The following is a 16678-nucleotide window of genomic DNA, read 5'->3' on the forward strand; positions in this document are numbered from 1 at the left end:
CTTTGAATGTGATCAATTTACCAGGACAATCAGCAGAATGATTCGTTCCATGACCAAACAGAATTGTTTTCTCCCCATTGATTAGACCAAAATTTCTCATCCATTTCATTTGAATGCATTTCCTGTAACATGATACAGTGTGACTTTTGGCTTTACTTTTAATGTTATCATGAAGACCTCTTACATTAAAAGAAGAAATACTATGATCAGTCTTTAAAGTCTTAAAAAATGTAACCATACGGACCTCTGAAATAGGCTCACTGACCTGCTTCCTTTGCCTGCTTAATTTGTGGACATACCAGCACACTCACCTCCCTGTCAGATGGTAAGATGTGTTCGGCTAAACTGATGTTCAATTCCTTGCACACTGCAGTTTTTCATTAGATGCCAGAACTTATCTCTATAATGTCTCATGGTGACCTGCACAACCACCTGCCGATTTTGGCCCACCTCCTTTCTTCCCAGACGATGCACTGAGTCTACACTGTTCACCAAGTTTGTAGGCCATTGTGGAGTAATCCTGTGATTTTTATTAATTTCGTTTTTTATCCTGGGCCCCCCAATCAGGAGCTTGGTCCATCCTGGCCCCACCCCCGATAACAACCAATCACAAAATTGGTATAGGCTGTCAAAACAATAGCCTTAGCATAATTCACCTCGTTGCCTTTGTCGTTAACAAACGTGCTGAATGACAAAGCAATATTAATAACGATATTGTCGTTTTAACAATCAGTGAACATATTAAAAAACACTTGTACATCAGACAAAACACAACATGCACAGATTTCTTATTCCAAAAGGACAAAAGAAGAGCACTTTTGCTCACCAGGACGCAGCTACCACCTCTTCCATTTGCGGCAATGAGGTCGGAGAAATAGTTGTGTCAAGTTCAACGGCATCTTCGGATGGTGTCAAAAACACAATTACACCTACACAAAAATGCAGCAATTCTGTCCCAAATTATTTAAACAAGGCAAATCTTCATCAGCTGGCACTGAACTCTTTTTGGAGGGAGGGAGAGATGTTTTTCGGCCGCTTGGTATCAGTCACGACCATAGCTTGAATATTATTTAGAGTCTCATTTACAAGCCTCAACCACTTGGTCAGACATTTCATGTCAGGGGAGACCCATAGCATGCTTACTTGAAAAATTAGATCGGGAAACATTTGAAAAACATCTCACTGGCTTGTTAGAACTAAAGCAGCTTGATGCAGATTACATCACCACCGAAATATTAAGACACTTGTCACATACAAGATTCAGTTCTGACAATATACTGAGCGAGTGTTATGATGAAGCATCAGTGATGAGCTTTATTGCAAAAAAGGTTGGGCAGGCATATTCCCTACATCCACTGCTATAACCACAAGTTTCACATGCAATTCAAAGTGAACCTTGTGCCAAAAGTTTCTTTGATTTGTCAGGCTCCCTGTACTCTTTTTTTTTTCAGGCATCATTTAGTTTGTCAGAGGTACAGTTGCCCATGTTTCAAGAGGTTGTTAGAAATCCACTGGACAAGCCATTTTGAAGTTAGCAAATATGTTGAGGAGAAGGAGGAAGTCATTCTTGACATTCATGATGATGACAATGCCTCGGTTGACATTGCAAAAGAAGCTTCTGGGTTTCTCTCTCAGCTGAAGCGACGTCATTCAAGTTGGCAAATTTCTGATTCAACTTCTTGCCATTTTGAAACCACCCAACGCCATCCTACAGTCTCAACATGTTGATTTGTGCAGTGCAGCGTAAGTAATGCAGGTTATCTCTTAGTGCACTGAGAAATCTCAGAGAAAATGAGTCAATTGCAACAGAACTGCACTGGCATGTCTACTGATGAACCCTCACCAAAACGTCTAAGGACTATTAATCCCTTCTTTGCTGACTCCGTCATTTTAGCACCTATAGGACAAGAAGAGCAGTCAGGCTCTGAATGTTCCACTGAAGCTCTAAGGCAACAGATGTTAAACATTGTTGATACAGCTGTATCAGAGATAGAAAACAGGTTTTCCAAAAAATTTAGAGCTGATGCAAGCCCTCTAAAGTTTGTTACCAAAATCCAACAAATTTCTTGACATTCAGCTGCTTGAGCCTTTCTGTAGTCTTGCAGGGGTTGCAAAAAGTGAGCTGCATAGTGAAATTCTTGTTGCCAGACCAATGCTGACTGTTCGGCTGTATGAAAACTCTTTCAGGAATACAAATATGCATTTCCAGGTCTTCATAAACTGTATGTGTCTGCCCTGGTCATGGGCGTTTCTACTGCTTCATGTGAGAGCTCATTCTCCACGCTGGCAAGAATTTTTACACCGTTTCACTGCAAAAAGCTTCATGAGAGGAAAAAAAATCTTGCACATTTAGATCATGAAAAATCAATAACACATACTGGACATGGATGAGTTTATGACAGAATTTTCTAAAACAAGCAGAAAGCTAATGTTGTAAATATTATAGTAGTGATATCAATAGTCTCGGCCATGCACCTGCTGTGATAAAATCTACAGTCTACGAAATTTTACAAAATCTGTTATAGAGGACAATAAATAATATTAAAACAGTAAAAATAGATAGATAGATAGACAGACTGACAAAGTTTGTTAAGACAAACATTATGTCTGGTTGAGAAAGCCTGGCCAATATTTTAAAGCGTAAAGTTTGAAAGTTAAGTTTAAGTTCTTTTATTTATATAGCACATTTAAAAACAGCATCAAGGCTGACCAAAGTGCTGAAAGTTTAAGGATGTATGTAGATAGACAGACGGATGGATATAGATCGATAGAACTTGGCGCAGTTGGAGTGTATGGGGTGTAAAGCCCCCCGGCCCACCAGGAATTTCCCCTTACTACAAATTGCTGGAGCTGGGCATCTTGATACATATAGATCAATATCATTCAAACCCTTGAACACAGATTTGAGATCAGAATAACAGTACAACATATACCAGGTAACCGTTTGGCTTAATAATGCTTTTTTTTTTTTCTTTTTTCAACTGGATAAGAATTTTGTCAATGCACTTTTTAAGTTGCAGTACTTAAAAAGTTTAATATGTTTCATTAAATTACTTTATATTTTCTTACATTTAGAATACAACCAACAGAGAGCTAGAAGACAAGGCGAATGAGGTTGAGGCAAGTTGTTCAGGCTTGTATCGGTTTTTCTCCATTCTTACCAGTTCTTTGAAACAAATTCTACCGCATAGTCACTTGGCCAGTGTAGTGCAATGGAGGATGTATACAAGCTTACACCTTGTTCTAACCTTGAGTGACAGAACGAGCAATATAAACTATCCAAAATAATCTTAGCTGGTGCCCTTAACAGCCACGACCACAAAAAGCGACCAGCAATTTGATATTTTGGTTTGTAATTCAGTTACTTTGCACTGGATAGTCCTGCCCACTGTGAAATCTCACGCTGCGTTCCATTCAACTCGGAATTTCCAACTTTCTGCATGGAAAATTTAAATGGGACGCCACTTGAAGTCGGATTTCCAACTTGGAAACTTCATCAAATTGGAAATCCTCATCTCCGATTTAACCGAAATGCAGGTACGTGACGTAATGCAAACATGTTGGCACCCTGGAGATCCAAAGTTCTTCATAAACATTGTCTGCATCTGAAAACGTAGGCAGCCGACTTACTAACTTGTCAATTAATAACTTATCCGACAGTACTGTGTAATAAATTGAAATTTTAAAGAAACTGGTCTCAGAACAGTTTGAAAAGCACCTTATTTTTATCCTACCTCAGTATACAGCCTCCGAAGGCAGCATTTTCCAGTTTTTGGATGCAGCCATTAACAGTTTAAGCAAACAAAATGCATAAATGAGACAACGTTTTAACATTAAATGATAATAAAACTTGTTTAGAAAACGTTTGCAAAGACAGGTGTGTAAAACACAGTAAATTATACTGTGTTTTGATAATTGTACACCTGTAGAACACATGAGGCTGTGAGGGATAGACAGGTAGTCTCTTGAATGGGCTGTAGCCTACTGTAGTTTATAGTGTTTTTGGATCGTTCAGCAGACAAAACATTGAAAAACATCTTTCCAAGAACATTCAGTAGACAAACTCCAGACAACATGAGTTGAAAATCCAGGTTTCTCTTTTCAATGTACAATTTCCAAGGACCATTCCATGACATTTCCAGGACATTTTATTTGCCCAACCGTTGTACTATTTAAGCAAAAACACATTCATTATGTTTAATAGTGTTTTTGAATTGGTAATTTTTTTCTGAATTCTTTACATACATTCATTTTATAGCGTGCCGCACATGCAGATTATATTTAATTAATTAAATTGTAGATTTTTGCAGTTAAAAAAATCACACTAGGACATGTCACAATTTGTATTTTATTATTTGTGCATTCAAACATTGTTTTATGTTCCAAATTTGTGACATTCCCTGTTTTATACATGTAGCTAATGCCATTTTTATGACTGGATGTGATAACTGTGGTATAAGCGGATTGTTCATTTGTTATTTAAAATTAATTCACACCCCAAGGTGTAAAGGCCGCATCACCACGTTACCACCTCAGGTTGTGAACTCATTTTCATAATGCAGTCTGACCATAGTCTAAGGTTAACAACTTAAATGTTTTTGTAGTTAACACAAAAGCAGTGTTAAAATGAAAAAATCATATTTTTCACTATATCAAAACGTAAACTTTCATCAGAGCAAAGCAGAGATGACAGCAGATGAGCAGAGAATGTACAGTACAGGGCTTATTTTCATGACAGTTAACCAATGTTGTTGTTTCACAATGTGCAGCTGCCGGCAGAGACAAAATGATATGAATTTATGTATTTGACACCTATCAAGAGTCCCGATCATTATCATGTTTTTATACATGCAACAAAAACCATGTTAGCCACACAGTCAAACAGTTTTATTATAAATATTTTCCAGGACAAATAATTATTTCCAGGACATTCAGGTATTTTTCAAATTTTTCCATGAAAAATCCATGAATGAAAAACTGTATTGCAAAATTCCAGGTTTTCCAGGATGCGTGGGAACCCTGAAATCAGACGTGATCTAGGAGCTTTATTCACAGCTTTACACCATGCGTGCCATTGTAGAGCTGGTAAGTCAATCCCTTACAGCCTCGTTGTCATTCCAATTAGAAATAATCAAAGATGGCACAACCATGAATGTTCAGGAGATGCATCTGTGTTGACAATCAGGCATCTGCTAAGCTAACGGCAGCATAGCAATTTTGTTTCCTTAATAACAGATTTGAGTATCAAGCTATGAAATGCCTTTATGGTCATAGATTGGAGATATCAAGTAGGATCCCACATCTGACTTTGAATGGAACACAGCGTTAGGACATGGTGTTAGATATATATTTATATTTGTGCATTTCAGTCTATGAAGATGTGGTAAGTATAAAATCACCATCTGATACACAGAGTAGAAAAGAAAACACTTCCTGAAGAAATTGACCAGAAACTTTACAGTAAATTGCCAAGGTATAATCAAAATTGGCGAGTTAATATAGATCCCAGCTGCCACATTTTGCCTGTCCAGCAGGTAGTGGCACTACAGTAGAGATGGACTGTCCAAGACTGAATATTGTCAGATAATCAGATAAACATAATCAGATAAAAACAAGTACATGATAAGAAATGTTTTACTAGCCAAGAACATGCCTGAGGAGATGGGAGGAACTGTGAGCAGGCATTCATGGAGGTTAGCGGCTGACTTAAACCATTGTTTTAACTATTTAAACAATTATTTTCCAACATGGTCCAATTTCTATACTCTGTTCTCCACAGCTCTCATTCACTTTAAGATGTTGAGTCTGGATAGATAAGTCATCTTATGGATTAATGAGAAAATAGTGATGTTTAAGTTGAAGTCTTTTGCCAAAACCCAAAGTCAGTCAGCTTTGTGTCCACACCCTCCCAACCTCTTTGAACAACAGCATCAGCTTGAGGATCAACTTGTCGTTGTTGCCGTTTTTGATTCCAGCAGGCACAATTCATTAAAAAAGCCTCCAATGTCGATCTTTGATGGAAAATGGTTGTACTTCTAGATACACGTTTAAAATTTTAAACACCTTTAGTCAAAATCTCATAATAATAGTGATGACAATTATAATAAGAGCAATAATTACAGTTTAGCTATAATAATGCATAATGTCTTAAAACTGCTTTTTATATATTCTCGTTCTCATTCTCCTCCCTTGTTCAAAAACAACACAAGAGTAAAAGTTCATCTGTCCTCTCTCTTTGCCTGATTACATTATCCCTGACATACAGCAACCTAAATATTTACAATGATTAATTTACAACCAATGGCTCTGCCCATTCATCATTTGTGTCCTTTTTGAAAATAAAAAGTTCATGGCACAGGGTGTGTGCTTGTCCTGTCCAGTCTTAAGGAGGCTCTGTGATTGTATTGTCCCTGGGCCTGTTCACCCCTGTGCCGTTGAACTCACATGGCCAGTAGCTGACTGAGTGCCATGCGGAAATGCTGGGTGCATCCTGCGAGCTCCCGTACTCTCTCTGTCATTTCTCTAGCAGTGCCAGGTGAGGGATACTGCAGGGCTGCGGTCTTTGTGCTAACCACAATGTCTTTGAGCTTCTCACAGAGCATGTTGCTCTGCTGGGCCACCCTGGTACGCACCTCAGGAGACTTAGCTTGCCTGGAGAGTGTGTCTCCAATGAAAACAAGCTTGTGCGCGCTGAGGATGACGAATTTGCTGTGGGCAACAAAGATCTTGGGTGGCTGGTTGTTGTTAATGGAGGAGTAGAAAGCGTCAATTGCGTTGGTGAGCGTGGTGATGTTAGCTTCGCACTGCTCCATGTAAAAGAGCAGCAGCTGCCGGTCACCCATGCACAGCTTACTGCGAGGTGTCTGCGGGTAGTGAGAGGGTGGAGTCCAGCCTGAAATGTCATTGTTGATTGGTCGAGAGACCTCCTGCTCCAGTCTCTCAAACTGCTTCAGCTGTTGTGGGTTGGGGGCATGAGTAAACAAAAATTCACAAATTGCTCTTAATAAGTGAACAATAAAAGAACATAGCAAATAAATTATTCCATATATTTATACTTACATATTTACCTAATATATGAGTATACATAAAATGTCATTACTGTGTTAGAATCAAAGACATATGTCTAACTGTAAATTGCTAAGTGGTTGGTATGTGTGATATACCATGAAAAGATTCTGAACAAAAACTTTAAGAAGGTATTTTTTTCCTCTTAAATGTGGTTCATAGCAACTTACATTTACAAAATACATTTCTGTGCACTTTAATAAATAGTTTTTTATGCTAATTACATTTATGAGTGTTATTTTATGGGATAAAATATAAACTCTTAAATTGTGAAACTTACAGAAAATTCCATTTGTATCAAATAAGAAAATTGAAAGTATACTAGTATTCTATACCTAAAGATGCTATTAGAGTGTACAGTAGTATAAAATACCTGTTGCTGTTCAAGCATAGTTTTATTGTGTTTGATGCTTCCTTTTTCCAACAGCTGTTTCTGGTTCTTTTCAAACTCCTCTTTACCCTGAAATAGAAAGTGCAAATGCATTATGTAATTTATAAATAATGTACCAGCTATGGATAGATATGCATGTGGGAGTGCTTTGGGATGCTAAAGTTTTCAATATCATCTGCCACATGTATAGTATTAGGGTATCACATTCATATTGTATGATCTATTTTATATGATAATATCTTTTTTTTTATATATATATATATATATATATATATACTATCGTATTTATTTTATATTTTCGTAAATGTTTGGACGTTTTCCCACATTCTGTTGTGTTTTAGGTTTAGTATCTAGTGCATTGCATGTCAATGGGTATTTTCTGTGTTTTCCCTATTGTGCAGTCTCTGTTCTATGTTGTAAAGTGAATCCACACATCCCTTCAAAGTGCATTGAAAAGTTTCCATTCAGTCCATCAGGGGGCAGTAAAGTATCACAGTTAACCTCAACACAGTATTTTCAGCTGTGGAAAATATTAAGAAATGTCTGTGTGACTGAACGGAATTCATCTCAACTGAGCTGTTTTTAGTGGAAGATTTCAGAGATCCACACAGCAGACGTGTAACAGCTGGTGCCAAATTAAGATGTATATGGGCTTTAAGGAAAGGCAGACCTGCACATGCAATCAGAGTGATTAACGAAGAAGCCTAAGACTCAACAAATTTGAGCATTATAGGGAAAGCATACATGGTTAGGGCATGCAGACTACTGATCACACTGATGGATGAGAACTAAAAGGATACACCTGGATTTAGTTCTCAAATGTCCAAACGGAATATCCCTACTGCAAAGACCGTCTTGGACCAGCATGGAAATTCACACAGGACTAAGCTAGTATTTTCAGCTTGTTCACTGGTTAATGTGAAAACTTGCTTTGTTTTAGCGCTAAAACAATGCAAGTTCTCTTGTGAACATGAGTGCCACTGTAAACAAGCTTTTCTTTTAGCGCTCAAGAATGCTTAATGGATGTCAAGAATTTCACCAAAAACGGACTTCAATTCTCACCAAACCTAAGCACTTCAGAAGACTTGAAATATGATGCATGAGTCAGATGGACTACTATTATAATTCTTTTGGGTCCTTTTTTATCCTTTAAAGTGAGACAATATACACTGCCATGGTATTGATAAGACAGAGAACTTGTTTCATTAAAACATCTTTTGTTCTCCACAGAAGACAGAAAGTCATACAGGTCATTGCGAGCATGACTAAAAATAAACATTTTATAATGATTTCACATTTGTTTTAATGCTGTAAGAATGGTTCATGGGTACCTGTAAATGCACATAGTCGTAGTCCTCCATCCAGCCCTCCTCTGTCGTCTCATATGGCCTGTCTGGAGTCTCTTCCTCTGCTGTGAATTTGGGAGGGGAGGGTAGTGGCCGAGACTGGATGTTGGCACGTTCAGGTGTGCCTGACTGAAATGCTGAGATGTTGTTGTTGGTCGGCTGACCCAGCATGTCACCAGTGTGAGGTACAGGTGGCAATGGCAATTGCTGCTGTTTGTTTGTCCGTTTGAAGAGCAAAGAGGCATTGCCATGGAGAAACGATGCCAGCTGCTTGGTGTCATCCGGCACACCACGGGCACACATGACCAGTCGGTCTAGGTCGTCCCCACAGGTTCCTGTAGGAGGTACCATCAGGGCAGAGGGGGACCAGCTCATGGAGTCCAGTGCCTGACTGTACTTTACCAGACCTTGGAAGGCCTCCTCCATCTTCTGCACCTGCTTACCTAGTTTGGTCTGAAGCGTGCGATCAGTGGCTTGGGTTGAGTTGGCCACTGCACCTCTAGCAAACTCCAGCAGTTCCCTGATGGCCACTCGAATGCTATCCACAGCCTGTCTGATGGAAGGGAGGTTGGACTCCATCTGAGTGGGGCTACGCCAGTTCCCACTGATGAACGACATGAGCAGGGACACAGAGCTCTCCACAGCCTGCTGTAGACGGGACAACCGTTCCATGGCCTGGTCCAGATCCAGAAGCAGAAGGCGGCCAGATCCAGAAGATTCCCGTACTGGCACCATGTCCAGAGAGGATGTGGAGAGGTTACTGCGAGTGCTTCCCGTGCTGGAGGCAGACAGGCGTTTGAAGCTGACCGTAAGCTCCTCGGTGGCCGCTGCATCACGCACCACCTGTGGAGGCACGTCGTACACATAGTCACCCGAATCTTCACCCGTTGGCCGTTCGCGAGGGAAGTCATACACATCGGCAGGTTGTTGGTCCTGTGGGCTGCCCTTGCGTAAGCTGGCAGGGATGTCATAGATCTCCTGAGGTTCAGGCTGGCGTTTTCCTGTTAGCTGAGGAGGAGGGACATCATAGACGTCCTCAGGTATGGGAGGCTCTGGACCTCCAGGGATCTGAGACAGATAGGCCTGGTTTTGATTCTCATAGGTCTTCATTTTAGCAAAGTGAGGAGGAACATCATATGTCTCCTCCCTGATTGGACCATCTGGGACATCCTTGCTGACAGATGGGGGAATGTCATATACCTGTAATGAGGAACAAGGAGTTAATTAAAAACCAGCCTTGTGCAATCATAACACGGCTCATTATTCCACACTTAAGAGAGCTAAATCAACATTGTTTAAAGGTGCTGTAAGTCATTTTATTTTTGGATATACCACACATAAAATGTCTCTATTACCAGACAGATCACAAAAATAGGAGTCCTGAGAGATTACACCTGTTTGTGTGACATCCCTAGGCTCTGTAAACAGCAAAAACAGTCAAAACTAGCTAATCAGAAACATTCTCTGCCCATAAATCTTTTGCATGTTCAGGTATGCTTTTCTTTGGAGGGTGGGTTTTGTGATTGAAGAGATTGGCTAGGTCATATTCAGAGTTTGGCTGGCCATCTGCTATCTGGCTTGTTTGTTTTGTTTTTTATTTATTTTATAATCCACATTGTTTTTACATTACTGGTGTACGACCATCAAATTCTTCTCAACATATGAAACACTGTTGAGTTATTATCAAACACAGATCTGAGAGGACTAAACTCCACCTTTCCACCCCCTCCCTTCTTGACGACGGTCCTGACATGTCTACGCCGGCTGTTGTGGACTTTTCCGGGAAGGAAACACTGCAGAAGAAGAGGAAAGCGGGTAGGCATTGCGGTTAAGCTAAAATTATGCCTACCACGCCTAACTCTGTCTTATCCTAGCATGAAATATCTTGTCGGTTTGGTTTTGGCCGCTTAGTCTCGTGGCGATCGTTGGTGTTGGAACGTCAGTGGGTTTTGCCTGTGACTCAGGACACTTCACTCAGTGTCCCCCTGTGTCGGTTGCCGCATCATCACTAAGGAGGAGTAAATCATTGCAATCTTCACCCGCTGTGTCGTACAGCACAGCCGGTTGGCGATCCAGTGCAAATCAGGATGGCTCTGGCAAATGTTAGATCGCTGGTAAACAAGACATTTATTTGCATGACTTCTTCATCTAAAATTATCTGGATTTTCTGGATTGTACTGAGACTTGAGTACTGGGGATTTAAGTCTCTTTTCTGAACTTGTGCCCTCAAATTGTACATTTTTAAACTGCCCCAGAACAACTGTTAGGGGTGGAGTGCTAGCGTCCATTTTTAAAATCAACTTTTGTTGTCGGATTTTAAAAACTGAATTGTTTTTCAAGCTTTTAAGTACTCCTGTTTCACTTGGACAAGGATCAAATAGTGATCGCAATGGTTTTCTTAAGTACGATAGACTTTTGATTGAGGGAATTTTAATATTCATGTTTGCTGTGACTCAAATCCATTAATAATGGAGTTTGATAGTCTTGTTGACTCTTTTGATTTTATACAAATGGTGCATGGACCCACTCATAAACAAGGTCATACATTAGACCTTGTTTTATGACACGGATTTTGGACATATGCCTCTTCTGTTTACCTGTTATTTTTTAAATTAAATGTCAAAATCCAAGAGGCCGGTACACTGGACTCGCAAGTTCAGTTCTACATCTAGTGATGATTTCTCCATGTCTTTTAAGGGGGCTTGTCAAATTTATAACCTTGATTGCCCATCCAATAATTTAAATGCATCACAACTACAAAAGTCTGATCCTTGGTTAAATAACACCACATAGGCACTAAGACGGGCCTGTTGAAAAGCCGAACGAAAGTGGAAAAAAGACAAGTTACAAGTGTCCTTTGAAATATTGAGTGACTCATTGAACAGATATCAGAAAACAGTAAAATCTACAGTGTCTAAATATTTATTGGATATTATAGCAAAAAAGAAATGGTCACAGACCTAGGACACTTTTTGCCACTATAAATTCTGTGATTAATCCTCCTGTCACTGTTCACTTCAATGCATCAGCTATAGTGTGTGAGTTTTTCACAGATAAAATAACTGATACTAGACAGCTTATTGTACATTCATATTATGACCCATCTGATCCTCCATGTTTTGAATAGTTTTTTTTAAAGAATTTGAGTCAATTTCCTTAAACTATATCTCTGTATGATATTATCCCTACACATTTCCTTATTCTGGTTTTTAATGTTGTTGGGCCGAGTATTTTAGCAATAATAAATAAGTGTCTTCATACAGGGATTGTCCCAAAATACCTTAAACATGTAACTGTTAAACCACTGCTGAAAAACTTCCAATTTTCCTTTTATTTAAATTTTTTTAGAGAAGGTTGTTCTTGATCAATGGCAAAGTTTTTTTTTTTTTTTAAAGTTAAATAGTACCTTTGAAACACAGTCTGGGTTACAAGTACTGTTTCTGCCCTTTTAAAAGTTTTAAATTATATTTTGTTATCTGTCGATTCTGGGGACTCTGTGAAACTTCTGCTTTTAGACTTAAGTGCTGCTTTTGATACTGTAGACCACAGTATTCTTATTTCACACCTTGAACAATGTGTGGGCATTAAAGGTAATGCTCTCAACTGGTTTAAATCCTATTTGGATGATAGAACCTTTCCAAATCTATTCTGACATGTGGGATTCCTCAAGGCTCCGTTCTGGCCCCTGTTTTGTTCTCACTATACATGCTTCCCTTGGGATATATTTTTAACAAACACTGGGTGTCATTTCACTGTTATGCAGATAACACTCAAATATATCTGCCCTTGAAGCATAATGACAAAAATAGCTTGAAGTCCTTATCCGCTTGCCTGTCGGATATTAAGTCATGGATGTCCTTAAATTTCTTAAATCTAAATGAGAGCAAAACAGAGGTGATTGTGTTTGGGCCTTCATGCATCTCAGGCAGCAAAGTATGATTTGGGAGATTTGGCATCTAATGTTAAACCCTCTGTGAAAAATGTGGGAGTCATATTCGATTCTACGCTGAAATTTGACAAACAGATAAATGCAGTAGTCAAATCTAGCTTTTTTCAATTAAGGCTCCTAGCTAAGATTAAGAGTTTTTTATCATTTGTAGTGTTTGAGAGAGTGATACATGCTTTTGTTTCATCTCGACTCAACTACTGCAATTTTATTTATATAGGGATAAACCAATCGTACATTAATCGTTTACAAACTGTTCAAAATGGAGCTGCTAGACTTTTGACTTGTACTCGGATATATGAACACGTTTGTCTTATACTCTTTACACTGGTTGCCAGTCCAATACAGAATTTATTTTAAAATCCTACTTTAACTTTTTAAAGCTTTGAATGGACTGGCACCGAATTATCTTTCTGACCTTCTGAGTGCAAATACATCTGTTAGATGTCTAAGGTCATCTGATCAGAGATTATTAATGCCTAAGTCTAGACTGAAGTCGAAGTGTGACCATGCTTTTGCCATTGCCGGCCCTAAAGTGTGGAATAACTTAACAATTTCCCTTAGAGAAATTTAGACATAATCAGAATTTAAATCAAAGTTAAAAAGTTTTGGCGATAAACATGCCAGATCTCCTAAGCAACAAAATTGACCTGGTTGCTAGGGAGGGTAGAGTCACTTGGGGTAACCTCCTTATGTTCTCTATAATGTGGTTCTTGCTCTCAGTGGGGCGTGTTGTGAGTTGGGCGTGAATGCCACGGATTCACGCCCAACTGCCACGGAGAATAGCGTATAGCTCAAGAAGCCCCATGATAAGATGCATGGATTGACGGTCTCAGACGCAGAGCCAACTGAGATTTGTTCTCTGCCACCCGGATTGAGGTGAGTCACTATTCCACCACCAGGACTTAGAGCACATTGGGAATTGGGCATTCCAAATTGGTAAGAAAGTTAAAAACGTTTCTTTTTGCGCTGGCTTACGATTGTCCATAGAGTCCAATGATGTAAACTTATATATGTTCTTTGATGTACCTCTTTATCTTGCATTGCTGTATTGATGTATTTTGGTGATGTATTTATGTGATATTTATTTTATTATGTTTGTACAGCACAGTGGTCAACTACTGTTGTATTCATTGTGCTCAATAAATAAATAGATTGATTGATTGAAATTTATTTAATGTAAGAGAGTCTGTGGTGTTTTCTTTCAGGAACATAGTACAGATCTCTCTAACCAAAACAAATATCTAGATAAAAGGTGTACATAAGACTACAGTGTAATTGATTCGTGTCAGTCTTGTATAGAGACATGGATGGAGTTAGTGTTACCGTTTGTTGGTAGAGCAGTTGGCTCTTTTCCACACTATGTTGAGTGTCATAGATCACCTGTCCATCTCTGCTGGGTGGGCCTTTCATAGCCATGGGTGGAGTATCATACACCTGTGAGCCAGAGAGGGAAACTGGTTCAAATAAGTAACAGAAGACACATACAACTCGTTTACAACTCTAGAGGTTTGAGTAAATAAATCATGTAAATACATGTTCAATGCAGAAAAGAATGGCTATGAGTGGATCTGAATTATAAAGGACATACTGTATGTACCCTTTTAATACGCAAATAAAAAATAGCTGATTGGCATTTATTGGCACAGCAAAAACAAGTGTAATCTGTATTGAAAAGAGTGTAAGTGTCTCAAATGTCTGCACTGTCAATGCAAGGCTGGTAGGTGCTGTGCATTTCTCTCTCTCTCTCTTTTAGTTTATTTTGCACCCCAGGGCCCCATCCTCTCTGCCTTTTTCTACATATTTTGTCCTATTTTGTATTTTCTTCCTCCTCCTTCCATCCCTTGTTTTTGTGCATGTTGGAGCAGAACAGTGGTATTATTGAGGCAGTTGGATGAATGGGGGTCACTAATACACTGAACACTGGTACACACAATAGGGGACACACTATTCCCACTCAGAACCCCACATCCTGACACACAAACACACACACACACACACACACACACACACACACACACACACACACACACACACACACACACACACACATATGCTGGTGTGACTATCCTTATGAGGACTCTCCATAGACATATTGATAATTTATACTGTACAAACTATAGATTCTATCCCTAACCCTACCCGTTAACCTAACCCTCACAAAAAACGTTCTGCATTTTTACATTCAAAACAACATTATTTTGTATATTTTGTTAAGCGATTTGAATTATGGGGACACTAGAAATGTCCTCATAAACCACAGTTATAGCATAATACCCTTGTAACTACCAGTTTGTAACCTAAAAAAATTCCAACCCACCCAAACCTGTACACACGCACGCACGCACACACAGGCATGATGTGGAGAGATTATAGGAGTGTGACCTAAGACAGTAACAGCTGGAAAAGATCAGCAGCTCTGCTGAGATTCTGACCTCTACTTTAACCCACAATCTCTCCTCTCTGCTACATGTCCAATGTCTCTGTGGTGAGGCAGAGATGTTGAACATAGAGGATAGAAAAGGTGGTTTTCTTGGAAAGCCTTTAGTTAGGTGTGCAGAGCTTTAAGATCTACCAAAGGCTTCCATAAGTTAGTATGTCTTAATGGGAAATTGTTGATAAGATCAAAGATTAGATTGCAAGCCAACTGTTTTCTTTTCTCTATATCTTTTTAGTGGTTCACTGTATATCTATAGCACATATGGTCACATACACACACATGCATGTTTATTTAGCTATCTAAATGAGGACATACCATAGACTTCTACTAACCCTAACCCCCACACTGACCCTACCATGAAACTGCTTCTTTTTCATTAAGAAACTTTATTTTATGCAGGGATCTTTTTTCCAATTGGTTTTCCAATTGGGGGAAATGTGAGTACTTGCCATAGAGTTCTATTGTTCTATTGGACAGCTTTTAATTAACACAGACTAACCCTACCCCTAATGGGAAATTATTTCAAATATTTGTAAAAATAATACAAATATATATATATATTATTATAGATTACTTTTTCAATTAAAACACCCCAAGATTTCCCCAAAGGATGGTTTTGTCAAATTTAGCTTATCTAAAGCTATGTTATGCATGAACTCTCATCTCAAAAACAACAGCCCTGAAGTTTCAGATACAAATGAAGTGTGATTTCCTGTCCCAATGCTCCGTTAAACCAGTGACAACTGATATAAATATATAAAGGTTACAGCTAAACTGGCACAAGTGTGAACAAAATAACCACATACACACACATAAAAGCCCACAGCTCTGTAAAGCCTTAAAACTCTATAAATGTTTTATAGCACTAGCAGTATAAGTATGATTTTTTTTTTTTCTCCCACTACTGCATCTGATATGGGCAAAATGAGGTTGAGGATGTTTTTATTTAACTGACATTAAGTCTAATCTTGTTTGAGAGAGACACACATGCTTAGGGACTGTTCAATTTCAATACTGCATTGTAGTGTAGTAGAAGCGCTTACATATGATTAGTTTAAACCAGCAGTTCTTAAACTGGAGTGCTCTTTGAAATTGCAAAACATTGTATCTTGTTACAGACATACTTGTTAAACTACACAAAGGCAACTTGATTTCACACATGCCAGGGTTATATTGACAAACACATTTTCAATTTTCATGCATTACTGATACCAAATTATTGTTCCTTTCATCATGTAATTACAAATGCTTCTGCCCTCAAATAGCTGTGCTTGCCTATGTTCATTATTGGTACATTGCTTAAAACAGCCTAGACACTGAGTCATTGAGAAAAAACAAATAGTTTTAAAATAAATATTTAAGAGTAAAACTATCCTCCATTACTGCCAAGAGCTCCTGATGGACTACAGGAACGTCTGCTCACAGCAATAATCACTGTAATTTATTACAGAAGTTTTCTCATTCAAAGGGTGATCATTTTCATGCACAAT

General features: G+C 38.8%; 1 protein-coding gene across 2 annotated transcripts in view; it reads right to left on the reverse strand.

Moving 5' to 3' along the window:
- Window positions 1–2160: 2160 nt before the first annotated feature.
- bcar1 (BCAR1 scaffold protein, Cas family member) overlaps window positions 2161–16678 on the reverse strand; it is a 143036-nt gene continuing 128518 nt past the window's right edge. For both annotated transcript variants that reach the window (XM_052152510.1, XM_052152509.1), the window contains exons 4-7: window positions 14075–14185; window positions 8788–10002; window positions 7439–7525; window positions 2161–6953 (exon numbers count right to left, since the gene is read on the reverse strand). In XM_052152510.1, the coding sequence (XP_052008470.1) occupies window positions 6441–6953; window positions 7439–7525; window positions 8788–10002; window positions 14075–14185 (1926 nt within the window). In that variant the 3' untranslated portion in view covers window positions 2161–6440. The remainder of the gene's footprint in view (window positions 6954–7438; window positions 7526–8787; window positions 10003–14074; window positions 14186–16678) is intronic.

The sequence above is a fragment of the Xyrauchen texanus genome, chromosome 21 (genome assembly GCF_025860055.1).
Source record: "Xyrauchen texanus isolate HMW12.3.18 chromosome 21, RBS_HiC_50CHRs, whole genome shotgun sequence".
Lineage (NCBI taxonomy): Eukaryota > Metazoa > Chordata > Actinopteri > Cypriniformes > Catostomidae > Xyrauchen > Xyrauchen texanus.